The sequence below is a fragment of the Cygnus olor genome, chromosome Z (genome assembly GCF_009769625.2).
Source record: "Cygnus olor isolate bCygOlo1 chromosome Z, bCygOlo1.pri.v2, whole genome shotgun sequence".
Classification (NCBI taxonomy): domain Eukaryota; kingdom Metazoa; phylum Chordata; class Aves; order Anseriformes; family Anatidae; genus Cygnus; species Cygnus olor.
In genome coordinates this window covers 28349649-28367419 of record NC_049198.1, presented here as the reverse complement: position 1 = coordinate 28367419, position 17771 = coordinate 28349649, and the positions used below count along the sequence as shown (strand labels likewise).

The 17771-nt window shown below is 36.0% G+C and overlaps 1 protein-coding gene across 7 annotated transcripts in view; it reads right to left on the bottom strand.

The window, feature by feature from the left end:
• SMARCA2 (SWI/SNF related, matrix associated, actin dependent regulator of chromatin, subfamily a, member 2) overlaps positions 1-17771 on the bottom strand; it is a 124413-nt gene that overhangs the window by 16540 nt on the left and 90102 nt on the right. For all 7 annotated transcript variants that reach the window (XM_040539934.1, XM_040539932.1, XM_040539938.1 and 4 more), the window contains one exon: positions 4667-4884. In XM_040539934.1, coding sequence (XP_040395868.1) covers positions 4667-4884 — 218 coding nt within the window. The remainder of the gene's footprint in view (positions 1-4666; positions 4885-17771) is intronic.

The following is a 17771-nucleotide window of genomic DNA, read 5'->3' as shown; positions in this document are numbered from 1 at the left end:
TTTCTTATGCAAGCCAGGATGCTGTTGGCCTTCTTGGCCACCTGAGCACACTGCTGGCTCATATTCAGCCAGCTATCAACCAGTACTCCTCGGTCCTTCTCTGCCAGGCAGCTTTCTAACCACTCATCTCCCAGCCTGTAGCTCTGCTTGGGGTTGTTGTGCCTCAGGTGCAGGACCCAGCATTTGGCCTTGTTGAACTTCATACAGTTGGCCTCATCCCATCGGTCCAGCATACCTTGGCTACAAAATCAGCTAGAAAGCTAGTCTTGCCTGACAAATCCGATATCAACTTCTATATATCAGTCCTTTGAAAATCCTGAGATTTCTGTCACTCAGAGGCCTGTTCCCACAGATGTATGCAGAAGTTCATTCTTCTTGCAGAAGAAGAAGAAGAATATTCCATTCCTCTTGGTAATTTTACTATCCATGTTCTCACTATTACCATAACACTATCCATTCTCCCTTTGGCCATGGCCAATGGCCAATATCATTATCTTTACTGAGAACCAAATAAGAATCATTTAACTTTGGAGTTATAAATATACAATCTTCATTTAATCTCTACGTCATCCCCACTGCACACTAGCCCTCCTTCTTTCCTTGTTCTCATTTTATTAATATAAATGAGTAACTATTTTCTCAATGTTCAACATTTCCTGCAAATTTTAATTAACGTTTGGGAATTCTCACTTTCTCTCAACACTTCTTTTTCTCTTAAATGACAATTTTGAAATTGCTTCAGACTTCCTCACCATTATTTCTAGAAATATCCTTTATTCTTCCTCTCTTTCATCTAGTCAGCCTTTTCCCAGAAGATTATCATTCTCTTTGACATTAACATTTCACAATTCTTCTACCTTAGCAAACTCCAGACCTCGCTCACATTCAAACTTATGTGGTCTTCTGTTATCAAGCTGTTTTCCTTAATTTATCAAATCTTACTCGTTCCTCAATCTGTCCATTTAACTTACAATGAAGAAAGCAGATGATTTAATCCAATGTTATTCTGCACAGTTGTATTTCCCCTTAGCAGATGCTATGCCAGCAAAAAGCTAGAACTGCAAAAGCTGCAGTTAGAAAAGCTAACATAATGCAAAACCATCTAAAACTGTTTCTCTGTCATAACCTTACTTAGGACATTTTTCCTTGAAGTCAGAGGAATATGACCATCTTTTCTATCTTGTTTTTCTTCCAGTCCAGATTTCTTCTTCCTTCTAAGCCATTATAGATGAAACTTAATTAGTCTTCACTTATGATGGCGAAGCAATGTAAAAAAAAGAGAAAAAAGGCTCTGCATCTATAGTACTGCTCTGTATCTACAGCTGATAATAGGTTTTATCATTTGACACTCAAAGCTGAGTAATAGTGCATGGGTACAATTTAGCAAGGTGAGCAGTGAATTCAACATGCATTTTTATTTCTTATAGAGTTGAAGCACTTGCCCCACACTTCCGCAAACTGAGGCATGACTATTTGTCTCAACAATAACATAAATACAAAGATATGATAAAGAAAGGTGTATCAACACAAAGAAGAGCTTTAAGTACATCACTCAGTAGTGGAATCCAAAGCACGGCAGCCTGCAAGAAACCAGTGCGAACTTGACAAGGACCTCAACAGCTCTCACACCAAAGAGTCCAAACAGAGCTGAAGATTTTAACAATGCATTACATCTTTGGCCTTTTCTCCTTCTTTATTATTTCCTTTATTAAATGGGATACACCTCCAAGAGGAGATGACCTCAATGCTAAATTCCACTGTCTTGCACACAGTTCTTTAACCAGGCTTTACAACTAGTTGTGTATCTATCTCTGAGTTTTGTTTTCAAAATGATCATATGCTGCATTCCTTTACACTGAACACTTACTTCAAATGCTGCCAGTTTGTTTCTTTAATCTTATTTTGATGTTTATTTAATAACTGTGTAGCTCAAACTGCAGTTCAGTAATGATTACTGTTTGTATTTCTGTAGCCTTTAGCTCTCCTAGACATAAGCAACCAAACCTACTTCGTTGGATGCTTTTTAAATAAAGAAGGAAAAGATTCTACTCTTCCCAAAATGCTTACAAAAGAACAAAAGACAGGAAAACAATCATAGAATAGCTTGGGTTGGAAGGGACCTTAAAGATCATCTAACTTCAACTCCCCTGCCATAGGCAGGGAAAAGTATTAGGAAAGTATTTGGAGACTCCTCTATATCAACATTATCTAGAACCTCCACCAAAAAAAAAAAAAAAAAAAAAAAAAAAAAACACCACTCAACTACAACTCTATATATCTGTGAGATCCATGGAAAAACAGTTTTTTAAAAGAAAGATTTTAATAAGAATGGAGAAGTGGTTCTTTGTTTACAAAGAACTCTTCTCAAATGCAAAGAGAAACATGAGAGAAAAAACAGAGATATTTAGTAGTTTAGCAACACATTGTCTTGTTTTTTTGTTTGTTTTGTTTTTTATTCCTTCCCCCTCCCACCTCCCATCTGCTGCTAATTAACTGTAACAAAACTTTAGACTAAAGATCATCAATTTGCTTTTGACAATGTAACTAAGGCCAGAGATAGTAAGATTTTGGATGGCTCCACCTTTTGGGATAAGATCAGCTGTCTGTGGTCTATATTAACCCTCTGAACTTACACAATGAAGAGATGAAACTTTTATTAGCACTGAAAATAAAAGCCAAAGACGGTTTCCAGCATTCAGATACTAATACAGGAAAGAAAACAACAAAACCACTTTTCTCCCCAGATGAAGTTCATTGCCTTTCCTTCCAATTAACCTGTCCCTCTATACTTGCCACAATTTCTTTCACACACACAAAAGCCCAGACCTGAAAAAACAGGAACCTGCAACAAAGCTGAAGTCTTCCAATGCCTAAAATCCACTTAATTCTAAAGCTGCAAATCCTGAAAGTGTTCAAACTCTATAGTAACCTTAAAAAAAAAATAAAATTAAAAATTGGTGTTAAGTAGTGAAGTTTCTTGGTGCCTAATTTTTCAAATCTTTTCTGTCCCAACCTTCACAGGACTGAAAGGTTTGATGTTGGTTCAAAAACAAATCAGTATACAGGAACTTGGAATTCCTCTGCAGAGTTCATCACATTTAGGAGCTCAGTTTAACAGGTATTTTTAATTTCTAACTGTCCAGGGCACAGTACAATTTTATCAGTGGCAACCAATTTGGTCTTGCAGAATTGTGAGACATGCTCCTGGGAGGGTGACTGGTAGGCCTTTTCACTACATAATAGTACAGTAGTTACTTGTGTGGCAGAAATCAGATATGAACTTCCTGGGGCACAAGCAACAGGCAGTCTTCTACTTCCCCAGTAACTATCAGTTACTATCAGTTACTATCTCCAGTAACAATTTTATGATATACTGGAGGTCAGCGGAAGTAACTTGCTCACTATTTTTGAAATGAGAAGTAGAAGCCCTATTCAGAAGTGCCTGGCTTGAGGAAAAGGTTCAAGGCCAGGGATCCAAAATGAAAAGAGATGCTTCCTTATTATTCCCTGATTGGTATATCTGAACTTTCATCACTTTTCAGCTTCTTTGCTATAAAGTAATAGAAAGCTGAATATACGAAGCTTGTAGTGAGCTTCCTGGTCATCACATTCATTGCTCTGAATCCGGTTATGATGCAATAAATTTTTCAAAGTACTCTAGAGAGAGCCCACAGATCACAGAATGCTTCACTTCAACAGTTAATGTGACAAAAAGGTCAGGCTTGGTATCCTTCACCACACACTAACCCAGTTAACTTTACAGCCACACCCAGAACAGTAGCTACAAAAAGAAGTGCAACTTGCCATTTGAAGTCACTTACTCCGAAAGTTCGTTTATATACAATCTTGTATTGTTATAATGGTGTGGGTCACTTAATACAAACACTATTTGATTATCTCTGAATGCATTTTATATAAATGTAGCTTAAAATGGTTCTTTATATGACTTCTGTAATTCAGTATATGGCAAAGAAGGGGTATATACACAAGAAGGCTATACTGATTTTTGGGAAATAGAAGCTGAGTTCAAAAACGCTACTTCCTTAAACAAGTCTGATTCAAAAGCGCTATTAATTAACAGCTCCTCATTTTCTTCCTCACTAAGCAAAGATCATGTTCAGGTTGAAAACCTGCAAAATAGATATCTTCAGATCACATTTTGGATTAAAAGCTACATTTCTTCCTAAGGTTGACACTTAACATTTTATTACACTGAATTGACAAGACAACCAGGCTTCTAGCTCATCTGTAGAGACAACATTATGCTCAGTATTTCTGTACTTTTTCCTTTGGTAGGTCAAGGGCTGGCAATTTATTCAAGGGCCCCTTACATATTTTGGTCAATCTCACCAGTCATGGGGAGAACTTGCATTAACAAATCTGTGGTCATGTATTTAAAGAGATTGATACTGATACTGGCTGTACCACTAAAGTAAGAGCTCAGTGCCTTATTTATTTATTTAATATTTTTATTTCAACAGCTTCCTATCAGGTGGGTCTTTAAAAACACTCTGCATAAAAGAAGACTTACAGGATCAGGTCCTAAGTAGAATTACTTTTTAGAAATGCTGTGTCATTAATTCCTTCTGAAGACTGACAATAAAACTGAAGCTGTTAAAAAACAGAGAGGGAAAGAGGCGGAGAGAGGGAGAGAGAGCACACTCACCTATCTTTGTAGTTTATCACAGTATCAATGATAGCATTCATTTGTTTTGTCAGTTTGGGTGGGTTAGGTGACAACTTCTCTGCAGGAGGCCTGCCTCTTCTTTTCTTTGCTTTCTCTCCATCCTCTTTCCCAGAATCCTTATCCACATTTCTTCGTCTCTTCCGTTTTTTAAGCCGCACTTCCTCTTCCATCTCTTCCAAATTGCCGTCTTCAATTGCCTGACAACCATGGATTCAAAAAGTATGATTAAAAAAAAAAGACATACTGCAAAGGGAACTAACAAGCTACATTTAAAAACAAGAATGCAACCCACAAAATACAGATAACTCAACTCTAAATATTCAGTTTATTAAAAAAAAAAGTTCAATGAAGAATTGAGTTGCTAGAAAAGAGAAACTGAACATTAATTTGTTCTAAGAATCCTGTTACCATCCAAATAAATAAATATTTATCTGAACCTTGAATGCCACTCCAAGTCATAGTTTCACACAAATTGAGGGCCTGTGGTACGGTGCCAGTAAGCTTACAGGAAACAGTCATTTGTTCACATCAGTGGCAGTTCTCAATTATCTAGTTCCATGCAAAACAGACTTTGATGTCACATGTTTTCAAAGAGGACAGTCTATACTGCACTCTGTTCCCCAAACCAGATCACACACAGTTCTTTGGTCGGACAAACAACACACAGATACTTTATGCAGTAACAAGTAACACTCAGCTTCTCTTCCAAATAGTTTGAGTTACAAATCACCTAGCCATTAAAACCAACTCTAAAATGTGTAATTCTATTCTAGAATAGTAACTAACAAAAGGCAAAAGGACTGACAATACAATGCTTTGCTGTAAAAAGCACTCATAAGATAGGATGCAAAAAAGAAAAAAAATACAGCACACAGTCACAAACAATGAACACCAGTTTCAATTACCTGTATGTATGCTTTTAACCAGACTCAGCAGCACCAAACAGCGGGATTAAAAAAATCACTACAAAAAAACAAACTAGGAATAAAGGAAACCTGTTCACACAGTGACTATCAGATCCATGTAATACACCAAGAAGCTGAACTTTTCTTGCTTTGGGAAAACCAACGAACAAACAAACAAAAAAAAGGAAAAAAGAAAAAAGAGAACTGAAATTAAAAAGAAAAAAATACTAAAGAATCTTAAAACTAGGATTTCTGATTAATGCTTTCTCAGAACATAACTGATGTTGATATTTGTCCCTTTTGCCTCTCAATATTGCCTGGAGTACATGCAAATGCTAATCACTCCTTTCTCGTAACTGAAAGAGCTCTAATCATAAGGCAATTACCTTCATTTTTCCACAGCACCTAACATGGCTAATATTTATGATCATGTGAGCATAACAATCTATATAAAAAGAGTGATTACAGCCCAGACATAATTTCTTTCAATTGTGTACGATGTCTCTTGAAAAACGTTTTGTGAACAAAACCTGGTACACAACACAAAACAACCTGGCATGTTAAAAACACCAGTGGGATTTCAAAATCTGTTTCCTATGCATTCTCCGATGTACAAATCCACAGAACAAACACGAACACAGAATCCTGAGGGACAGCCTGAAACTAGGCCTTAATAATCAAAAGACAATTTACATCATGCTTCCACAGCACTCAGATAACCACTATGAAGGAGGTTTGAGATCTGATGAGTTAGGAAGAAAAAAAGAATTAAAAAAAATCTGCACACAAATTCATTAATATTCATTTGGCTAAAGCAGGACACCCACGATAAACCACTGCAGCTAACGAAGATAAAGAAAAGGAAATTTCTCTGCATATCTTGGAAGCTAGAAATGCTAATAATAAATGCAGCATGCAAGGCTGTCAACAGTTAATGTCATTGCTCTCCTTAAGCACTCAGTTGTACATAGAAATACGGAGAACACCGACTTTTGATGTGTTACACACCTACACATGCCTGTGATGTAGTTCTACTGAATCTTCAAGACGGCAATGAAAAAGGATATTTACCTTACCACTATCAGCAGGCCGGCTATCGGAAATCACAGTTAGTGGGGATAAAATTAACAAGCCAGCAAAGCAGCGAGCTGCTAGTCTCTTCATCAGCTGATCAGGAAAAAAAAGAGAGCTGGGGAAAGGCTATGTTTTCATATACAAGTAATTTTATTTTACTGAAAATTTAATACTGAAAGGATTGTGGATACTCAAATCTGCTGTTTCATTCTACCTACTACAAGGCCCAAAGCCTTCCTCCTTCAGACTGCTTTAATATTGACAACTACTTATCATATTTTTCCCCTTATTATTCTAGGCATCTAAATTAGATTTTTAGTTGGGCAGCTATTTATTGTTTCTAGCATTTTAATTGTAATAACAAAATTAAACAATTTCATGTATGATTTTAAAACTAAAATAGGTTGCATGCATTTTAAAGAGGTATTTATTACAGAAAACATATTCCTATTGCTCCACAGTAAGCAGATTAGGTTTTGGTTACTGAAATAGACAAAAAGCTATTCAGATCGAAAATAAGTTAAAAACAAACAAGTAACCATTTTAGCTTTGGTATCACTTTGTTGTCCTTCAGAAAATGGGTATTCACTCAATTATAATATATTTATATTTCTGTTTGCTTGTTAAATTTACTACCCCCCAAAAGTAACAGTTATGCTATCATCACAGAGTGTACTGACATCTTATTTTAGAATTCTGCATATAGTTTTCACTTGGAGTACATAATAATTTTAAATAAATTATGACAGAGAAGGTAAAAATATATTTTTTAACACTCTATTTAGTAATGTACTAAAAACACAAAATAAAAATAAAACCCAAGGAAGCTAACATATAGTCTTGCACTCTTAAAATTAGGGGCTAACGGGTAGTGAATTAATTCCTAGCATAATAAAGAACTTCTAAGGAACACTAAAATCTCTATACTTACTACTACAAGGTAAAAATATATCAGTTGATTACTATACTCGGATTTCAAACTATGTGCACAGACGTCAACTCGGGCAGTTTTCCTTAATTTAAGGCTTAACCTAAGATCTCTTTTGACAGCACTTGAAAACCAATGTGAGAATACCAGCAGTCCAAAAATGTTGTTAATGTGATACCTAATTAACGTTAGTTCCTAAATAGCAAGTTTACATTTTGGATATAAACTGTAGTATATAAAACCAAATTTACAAGTTCTGCTGCCTCAGAAGATGACTTAAAACTACATCGTAGAAATCAAGTATCAGCAGAGGTGTTAATGGTCAGCGTATGTCTACACATCTGTATGAACAACAAAATATCTACTAAACCAATTCAACTAACAGACCTCTTTGTTCTAAAAGAGTACTGTCCTAGGGCTGAAGTGCCACACCAAAGAGAATGTCCTTCCAAACTTCTACTTTCATTATAATGCATATGCATCCCAGGTGCATATCTTCAATTCCTGACAGATGATGGGTATGCAAAAGTGCAAGATAGCACAGACATCTCCCATGCTCACATGCCTCTGGGTTACAGTGGTGAACAGCTAGGGAGTCAAAGAAAATGGTAAACAAACAAAAACTTAAAACTTTCCTTCCCCTAAGGAAACAGGACAAGAGAGTACAATAGTCTGAAACCTTTATTTTTGAAAGAAAACTGTGGTAATTTAATGGACTCCAATTTTGCAACGGATTGGGTGCCTCATGAAAGGCAGAGAAGCTGGAAGTGTTAGGAATCAATGTTAAGTCCAGTACTGACAATGTCTTCATGCTTTTCTGAATCTTGTTGCTGTATCCTAGTCTATGTAGACAAAACAATTTATTTGCTTAAGAGCTAAGACCATGAAAGCTTCTCAGGGAACCAGAATTATAATAAAGAGTATATTGGCCATGAATTACAGAAGCCAAATCCCCTTCATCCAAAACAGGAGACCAACCAAACGCACACATGCATAAAGTGGATTTTTCAGAAGGCAAGTTGCTTCTTAGACAGTTAGTTTTCCTATTGCTGCTTGCAACTACATTTTCCCCTTCGTAAACAGAAATAACTTAGCTGTTTTGAGGTGGAAGTCTCAAAAAACTGGAAACTGAAAGTAAAGAAAAATCAAAACTGAAACTATTTTGTTCCCCCATTAGAAGTGCAGGTCGTTATGGATGCATTCTTAACTTCATATGGAGAGTTTTGAAAACAACACAACACCATGACTAAACACGTTTTCAACTGATAATTATGAACACAAATAAGCACTAAGAGCTACTGCTCTGTGTTTTGTTTTGTGACTGTCTTCAGCAAGTCAAGCATAATATAGGTCTTAACATTAGTTTTGAACCCATTTTATAGGAATCACACAACTCGACTCTGGTCATACAGTGAACCAGTGGAGATGCTGAGAATAAAATGAGTTTTGGCATCTAAGGCCTGTCTCTAGTTTTCAGTGGCACAACATTGCAAGACCATTATTTTTCATTTGATCTGAGGTAACTACAGCTATAAGAAAGCTAAGGCATAATGAAAGCCATTGCTATTACTTACAGTTAAAGAAACTGTACACACAAAAGAAAAAAGCTGATGTAGATCTGGCTGATAAATCTACTTGACAATACTGAAAATATGATGAAAATGCTGAAAACGTAGGTGAATAGAAAAAGCTGTTAGCTTCCCTATTCCCGAAGAACAAATAACTAACCTAACTATGCAAATTTTTCAAAAGCGTGGAATTTTCTAGAGGCAACAAATAACTTACTTAGCCACCGTACTGACCATGAGGAACTAAACTTAAAGGCTGTTAAACACTTAAGCAGCAACAGAAAACTTGTCAGTAACACAGAAAAGAAGTGAAAGAACCCTACAAAGGGCTAACAACAAACGTCAAAAGCACCAAAACATCATCACTCTGCCTGTACCTACCAATTTCTCTCTTCTAATAATCCTCTAAATCCTGTAGTGGTATTCCAAAAGAAACTCCACTTTTTTTTTTTTCTTCTTCTATGCTCTATTTGAAAAGCTATCCCACTATATTGTATGTTTACTCAGATTATACCTGACAGTTCATGAAGGCATCAACATTCCAACCTGAAATTCATCTTCTCCAAAAGATCTCTTCAAAATACAGTTCTCCTGCTTAGTTTCTCAACACTGACATTCCTGATACCTGTTGCTGTTTAAAGCTTCTACACATTGAAATTACTTGCTGGCTTTCTGTAGGAAGTTCCCCTACTTTGTAACTAAATAGCTCTTATGCTACTGCATAGAGGTCAGTATGTTACTGACAAAGATTATGAAGAAAAATAATAATACTTGGCAATTAGATGAAAGGGCATAAAATTTAAGATCTAATGTGCAATGGCTAAATATCTGAAGTAAATATAAGGATTGATAAAGAGTTAATTTAACTGAACATGCTTTCCTTCATGGATAGCACTGCACAACAAATTTACCAAGTTGACTTCGTTGGGTCTAAACTATAACAGTATAGATTAAAATATGCTCAAGGCAAAGAATTAGTGAACACTTCTAGTATCTCCTCCTTATTTACTGCTGACTCATTTTGCTCCATGTGAGGAAAGTTCCAAAAATTCTCCATGCAACACAACTCAAAAATATATATTTTTTTGTAAAAATGCAAACTAAACTCAATTATTAAAAAAAACACATAAGATTGTAATAAACGCTCTTCTCAAATTTGCTGAATTTCCACAAAATAAGGAACTCTAACCTTTCAGTCAGTGTTCATAATTCAGAGTCTGCATCTTTACATTGCTGAAGATTGCTTCTTTTTGAGAAGTGGGAGAACGTAGGTTGTTTTCTGTTTTGCTTTTGAAAACTGTTAACAGCTGTTTAATAACTAGCACAGAAACTCCAAGTGTCTATCTTTAATTGGACGTTAAGGATAGCAATAATGCAAATTATAAACAATTTTCCCTTGCATTTTAATTTAAAGGTTGATGCAAAAAAGTCCTGACAGTATAATGCAAGAACATACTTACCTTTTTTTAAAAAATAGTCTCATCCAAAGAAACAGATCATATAATTAAAAAAAAAAAGTATCAATCTAAAGTTTCACATGAATAACTTATATCCTCTGATTTTTGTTTCTGGTCTGAGAAAAATACTTCTGATAAATTATCGTAACATTTAATCATCATCTTTAATACAACAGTTACTAAGTAAAACATCACACAGAGACAGCACCGATAAACTTGCTCCAAGTCAGAGGAAGCCACATTGGTGTGAACGTAAGATCCACTGTGGGGGAAGGAATTGGGTGATAAAAAGGAACAGTTGTATTAGTTTTATCAGGCTGACTGTGCAGATGCTTTCCTTAGCCAAAAAGAGCTTTGAGAAAACATGCATATACTGTATTAAGACAATAAATGCCAAATCATCATTATCTTTATCCTGTGGTCTACATCTACGCAGCCACACTCTTAAAATATCTACAGAACTATCTCTAACGGTCTTCTTCAGGTTTTCAAAAAGCCCCTCCCATACATGTGTACTTTATGCCTTATTAAGATTTCATTTGAAGAAACAGCCTCCTGACCTAGGCAAACTAATAGAGGCAAAGCATAAAAAAAAAAAGATAGAAAGAAACAAGTTCCAAATAAATTCTAAGCCAGAAACAACTGGTATCAACTTCTTACTTTTTATCATGGAATGATTGTTTTTTTGTGCGTTTCTGTTGGTTTTTTAAATCTCCTCTCCTTCTCTTTGAAAATCTAAATAACCTGATGGACACCTCTTGTCAACTGGAGTAATAGCCAAGTTTATCACTGTGTTTGGAAACACTCTCATTCAAAACTTGAGGACAATACAAAACAGTTTTATAAAACATTGCATGTGGAAGTTCCTAGATGATAAACATAATTTTGAAAGGGATGTTATTATAGCTGTTCTAAACTACATGGCATCCTGCGCATTTCAGATTGTTTAGAACCTTATGGGATATTGATATGCAATTAGAAGAAAAATTTACATCAACTACTTAATGTACATACATAAAGATAATATTCAGTTGATACATTGCCTTTTTATGCATCTCAGTTGCCCTTTGTTCATTTACTGTTCTCTAAGATTTATAAATAACACCATGAAGTGCTACACTTTTTCTTCTTTACTTGAACAGGTCATGATTCCTTGAAGTTTCCCAAGCCAAAAATGAATCGGGAATAAAACCCAAGGTGAAGAATTTTAAGAATCTCTCAACAAGCCTGATAATGAAAGCATAAGTTCTTTTACTTGTTTTTTGTTTTGGTTTGGTTGTTTTTCTTTTATGACTGCAGGTGCCAAAAGCTTGCTGAATTAAAATGGATGAGCAGCAAATGCAAGTAAACCTCTGACAGAAATTCAAATAGGAAGCATCTTATTTTATGCTAATCACAGAAAGGTCCTATTGGGGAAAAAGGGCTCTCTGAGTGCAAACAAGTCTGCCTTGCTATTTGGTTCAGTCTTTCTACTTGTGAATGATCTATTACACACAATTTTCACCAGCAGAGAAAAACAGTTCAAGGAAGATACATGTTTCCTGGCTTCAGATTCAAAGGTAATCCATCTTCAAGAAAAATCTAACAAGACTGATATGCCTCATTTTTCCCCATTTATCTTGTTCAGTATGACATAGATGCATATGTTTGTTGAACAGACAGGATTCTGGAGCATTTAAGGACAGTTATTTCATTGAGAAAGACTGGAAGGGGAAAGTGTTTTTTTTTTTTTTTTTTTTTTAATTTTTATCAGCATTTTCTGTCTCTCTTACCCAGAATTCTGAATCAGGACAACCTATTTTAGCAGTGTACACAACACTACACTAACAAAAGTATTGTGAGAACATCACTACTCCAGTTACATTTTTCTTCCTTGACCAAGTCTGCTTCCTAGGAGAAGAGCCACGGAAAAGCTGTTGCATTAGAAACTCACTGGTTTTGGCAGGTGACAGAGAAAGGTGGGGGTGATTACTTTTCTCACTTTTCCTAAATTCATTTTAAACAATAAACATTTAATTTGGTCAACTGTATAACACTTCTGTGTCCTACAACAAGAGACGTTCTATTTTCTTCATCATCTCACACTTTAGAAGGTATAAAAAAAGAGGTTGCTACAGCTTATGTTGAAATGTAGGTTTTGCTTCCAGGTACTTCCTTCTGTGGTCTAAAATAAATCTACTGGTGGGCCATATCATTTTATCGTCCTTCTGAAAGTATTTTTTTTCCATTTTTAATTACTTGCTACACCACTTAATTAGCTTAGACATTATAAACAAAGTATTTTTGGTAATGACTATATTCCTTTCACTGCTGACAGACAATTTTTTTTCTAAGGAGGAGGAAACATGCTGCACTTATGTCAAAAAGACATTCAGTAATAAAGAACAGAAGATTCCCAAATACAGGAATTATACTATATGCCAAGGATTTACTCTCTCACATTCAGAGAAGACAGTTTCTTTTATGGGGACACCATGAATATAAAACTCAATCAGAAACACATTTATATGACCTCTAATAAAGTAGGATGGTTTCTCTTTCCAGCCCTGAGACAAGTATTTCCTGTTGCTGCTTACTTTGTCTTTCCATACTAATGAGAACTTTTTGTACTATAAAATGCCAATTTACCTTCCCCCCCCCACCCCTTGAATAACAGGGTGTAATTTAAAAATATAAATTGGATATGGATATTTAAAAATATAAATTCTTCTGTTCTGGAAAAAGGTAGGATATTAATACTTTGTATGGTTATTTGTCCTGGCAGACAGGTAATGTGGCTAACTGTTTTGCTGCTCATAATGCTTAGTATTAAAGAGAGACCTTTCATGTTTGTTTTTGTTCTTCTTAAAAAAAATATCAAAATTCACTCCTTCAGAATGGGAACTACATGGTGATTTTTATTATTATTATTTTTTACTACTATTAAGTTTTCAGGAGTTAACCTTTCTTCATTCAAAGAGCATTGCCTCCCTTTTCTTCTGAGACCCTACCAATTAAATCAGAAAAATATCTGGTATAATGGCCGGGTTTGCACGCTCAACAGATCAGTCCTTTGAAAGGACAGTGTAGTCCTAGATCTTTTGGATCTTTTGTGGACCACATTTGCTTTTAATGCACCTTGCTAGTATTAGGCTATGGAAGGGATAACTTTAGTCACCAGAAAGAAGAGATCAGCACCTCCCTCTCTGACACCTCATGAGAAAGTTATAGACCACAATGAGGTCACCCCCCAGTCTCCTGGTCTCTATGCTGTATCCGTACTTGCTCCTCATACATCTTGCCCTCATGTCCCTTCATCATCTTTGTTGCTCTCCTTTAGACACATTTTAGTATTTTTATATCATTCTTATATTGTGGAGCCCCAGACTACACATAATACTTAAGGTAAGGCTGCACCAATGCTGACAATAGTGGGACAATTTTTTTTTGACCACCTAGCTATGCTGTGCTAAATGGATCCCAGGATACGGTTTATCCTTTTTGCTGACAGGGTACGTTGTCGACTCACAGTGAACTTACCACCAAACAAAACCCCCAGCTCCAGACACTTGTCCCCCAGCCTATAAGTACATCACAGAATCACTGACATTGGAAATGACCTCTAGAGGTCATCTGGTCCAACCCTCTGGCTCAGTCACATCTATCTAGAAAAGGTTGCCCAGGACCATATCCAGATAGCTTTTGAAGATCTCCAAGGAGGGAGACCCCACAACCTCTCTGGACAACCTGTGGCAGTTCTCCATCACCAACACATAATAAAGAAGTGCTTCCCGACATTCTGACAGAACCTCTTGTGTTCCAGTTGTGCCCATTGTTTCTTGTCCTGGCACTGGGCACTACTGAAAAGAGCGTGGCTCCATCCTCTTTGCACCCTTCAGTTATTTATCCCTTTATCCCTTATTATTCCCTATATATCCTTTCAGTTATTTACACACATTGATAAGATCCCCCCCGATGCTCCTCTTCTCCAGCTTTAAGTCCCAACTCTCTTAGCCTCTCCTCATAGGATTACATTCAGGATTACACTGTTCCAGGTATGGAATCCGGCATTTGTACTTAGTACTGATTCTAAGTGTGCATACATAAAAGCAAAACTGTCTTAGAAAACAACAACAAAACCTAGATTTTTTTTTTAGTAATTTATATCAAGTTGTTGTAATAAGCTGGGCCAACTTTACTACCTGTGATGCAGGACCTATCTTTTAAAAGACTATTAGAGAGAGTATGTAAAGTCAAAAAGTCATTTAAAGTTTCAGCTGATGAAAAAATAGTTGAAAATGCTTTTTACCCTAGCTAGTAAACATAAAGAAGAAAGCAAATAAAAATTATGTCATAATTACATTAAACTGTATTCACCAGATATTCTTCTAGTACCGGTTTTCTTTAAATAAGAGTGACTAATTACAGACTAAATGCTTGAATTTCACTTTGATTTTTTAGATCAGCAAAACAAGTAGTTTGCAGTAGTTGGGGATTTGCATTTGTGCAGGAGGTAAACCAGACAGTACTCATTTTGGACTCAAACATGTTTCCCTGGCCAATATACAAAGCTATTTAAAACCAACTGCACAAGAAGACAGAACTTTGTTCATGTCACCTAGCCAGCAATTAAATTGAATGAGAAGCAGAATCCCGAGATTTAGCCTCAGATTAAGGGTTTGTAGGATGACAGACAAAGAACATGAGAACTAGATAAACTGTCTTGATCAGGAAAGAACTGTCTTGGTATCTCTGCGTAAGTTGATAGTACTGGAATGAAGACAAGGATACAGTAAGTATCCCAGATGGGGAAAAAAAATACGTTGAACAGGAAACTGGTCAGTATAGCAGCTCCTTGATCAGCAGGCCAAATGCACTTTTTCACAGTGTCTCAAAGAAATGTCCTCTGAGTCTTGAAGACCATCCTAAGCAACGTGGACCTTAGAAGAACTCTTATAACCCTCTAAGAAATAATCTGCCTAGAGATCCAGCAAAATATTTTGCAGTCCTGATAAAAGTGGTGCAGTGATAGAATCTATCAGAGCATAATATACTTCCAGAATATAAATGCTTCCTAAGAGCAGAAGAGGTGAACTCCTCCCTCCTGTTTTTAGGGAATCTGGTTGTCATGTCAACAGCTACAGAGCAGCAGGCTGCAGCGACAGCTAGTGATGATGTTTCTTACAGCTTGCCTGAGAGTCTGTTACTGAATTACAGGTTGTTCAGGGCAGCAGCACAGTCTCACCAGATACTGTGTATGCTCATATTTATGGCTTATGTAATCATTTTGTCTCCTGCTTCCCAAATCAGGTACTTGACTTCCTGGCAAGGACAGAGCTGACACTTTTGACAGTATACATGTGTGCATACTGGCCTTGAGGTGTTACTTTTCCTTTACGGATCTGCTATGAAGCTTACACTTATGTAGGTGGGACCCTAACTAGACTCTTCAGTGTTTGGTGTATCAGTAGAAGGATCAGGGTCTAGCTGAGAAGCAGCAGGTAGCTGATGTCCTCAGTATAGCTTGGCTGCTGATTGAGCTAAAACCGCTTAGAAAAGAAGAGATGAAGTCAACCTGTCAATAAAGACAAAAACAGAGAGACAGCTCAAGTGCTGCATATTGATATTAGCAAACTGATTTAGTCAGAAATGCGAAGTTTTGTTCTGCAAAGGCCCATGAGAAGAGAGCTATAAAGCCATTAGCAGCAGCTACAGCATGAGAAAAAATAAGGGACATCCCTTGCTGCTAATAAACAAGTCTTGTTTTTCTGTAACACTGCAGTAAGGGCAGAATTATCCAGTACCTGCAGAGTGGCATGATACATGGGTAAAAGGGTGTGTTATGAAATAAAGTACCATTCTTTAATTTGAATTTATTGGCTCTTCTTTTATTTTTTCTTCAAGTTTTACTGATATAAGTAGTTCACTGCATTTCTCGGGGAATGACTAATTCAAATTGTCCATACAATATGCATAATTCTCTTTTTACTTAAAAATTATAGGGGCAAAGGCACAATGTACAAATTAACAGATTTACAAATTAGCTTATTAACAATCTATGGTAGTTTTATTTACTTAAAGACTTGCTTGAAAATGTTTTACAAGATTATTATTATATCTTTTTCCACAGCTCTCCAGGGCTGTTACTTCAGAAAAAGTAAAAAAAAAAAAAAATTCATTTCTTTAAGAAGTGTTGGTGGTGGGAAGACAATGTTTGTTAACAAAGAACTGTTTTACACACACACACAAGAAAACCAGATGCAAAAACTCAGGAAAATTGATTTAGATTTTCAGTATCCACACAAAGGGGGATTTTTAATTCTGAACCTTCATAAGATTGTTAACACTAAAAATCTGATTCATTTGAATAAAGAGTTTGAAAAAAAAAAATAGTTCCTACAACTGCATTTGTTTCAATACTCTCTCAAGTGTAGAGATGTTACCTGAAAAGGACTTAAGTTAAAACACGTATACAACAGTCACAGTAGTGTCCACAATGCAAAACGTATCTGACTTAGCTTTTACTTAGCTAATTTGAAAACACGTTTAACAACTCAGTGGAGAAGGAAGGATTTTTTTTAAAGAGAATAACAAGCCATGTTGAAAAATGGATAGTCTGCATACCACCTTGACTTTAGCATGACCTCAGTCATTAGAACAAGTACTAATCAGTTTAAAATCCAGTAAGAAAATTTTTAAAAATATTAAGGAAAACTAACAGTTAAATATATTTCTCCGTAGAGTTTTAACTTCACTGTTAGAGAAGGCTTTGGAGAACAGACCAGATGAACATCTATTATAAATGACATAGGATAGTCTGAATCTGCCCTGAGTACAAGGATGGATTAGACGACTTGTTGAGGGCTGATATTTTTCAACAGTAAAGAAATGAAGGTGAACTTTAGAAGCAAACCAAGGGGTAAAGCACAGAAGTCCAAGCTAAATTCTATGTGCCACAGCCAGAGTATTCTGTCATTGAAAATAACCAGTTAAAATGACATTGAGTGTATATATATATATTTATATACATACACACACACACACATATATATATACACACTATACTGTAAGCACTTCTACTGTAGGAAAGGGTAAGTATTGAAGAATCCAGAGGGGAGTTCATGTTTCTAGGTCTTGCTTCACCAATGACTACTTGAAAATTCCTCTAGTTTC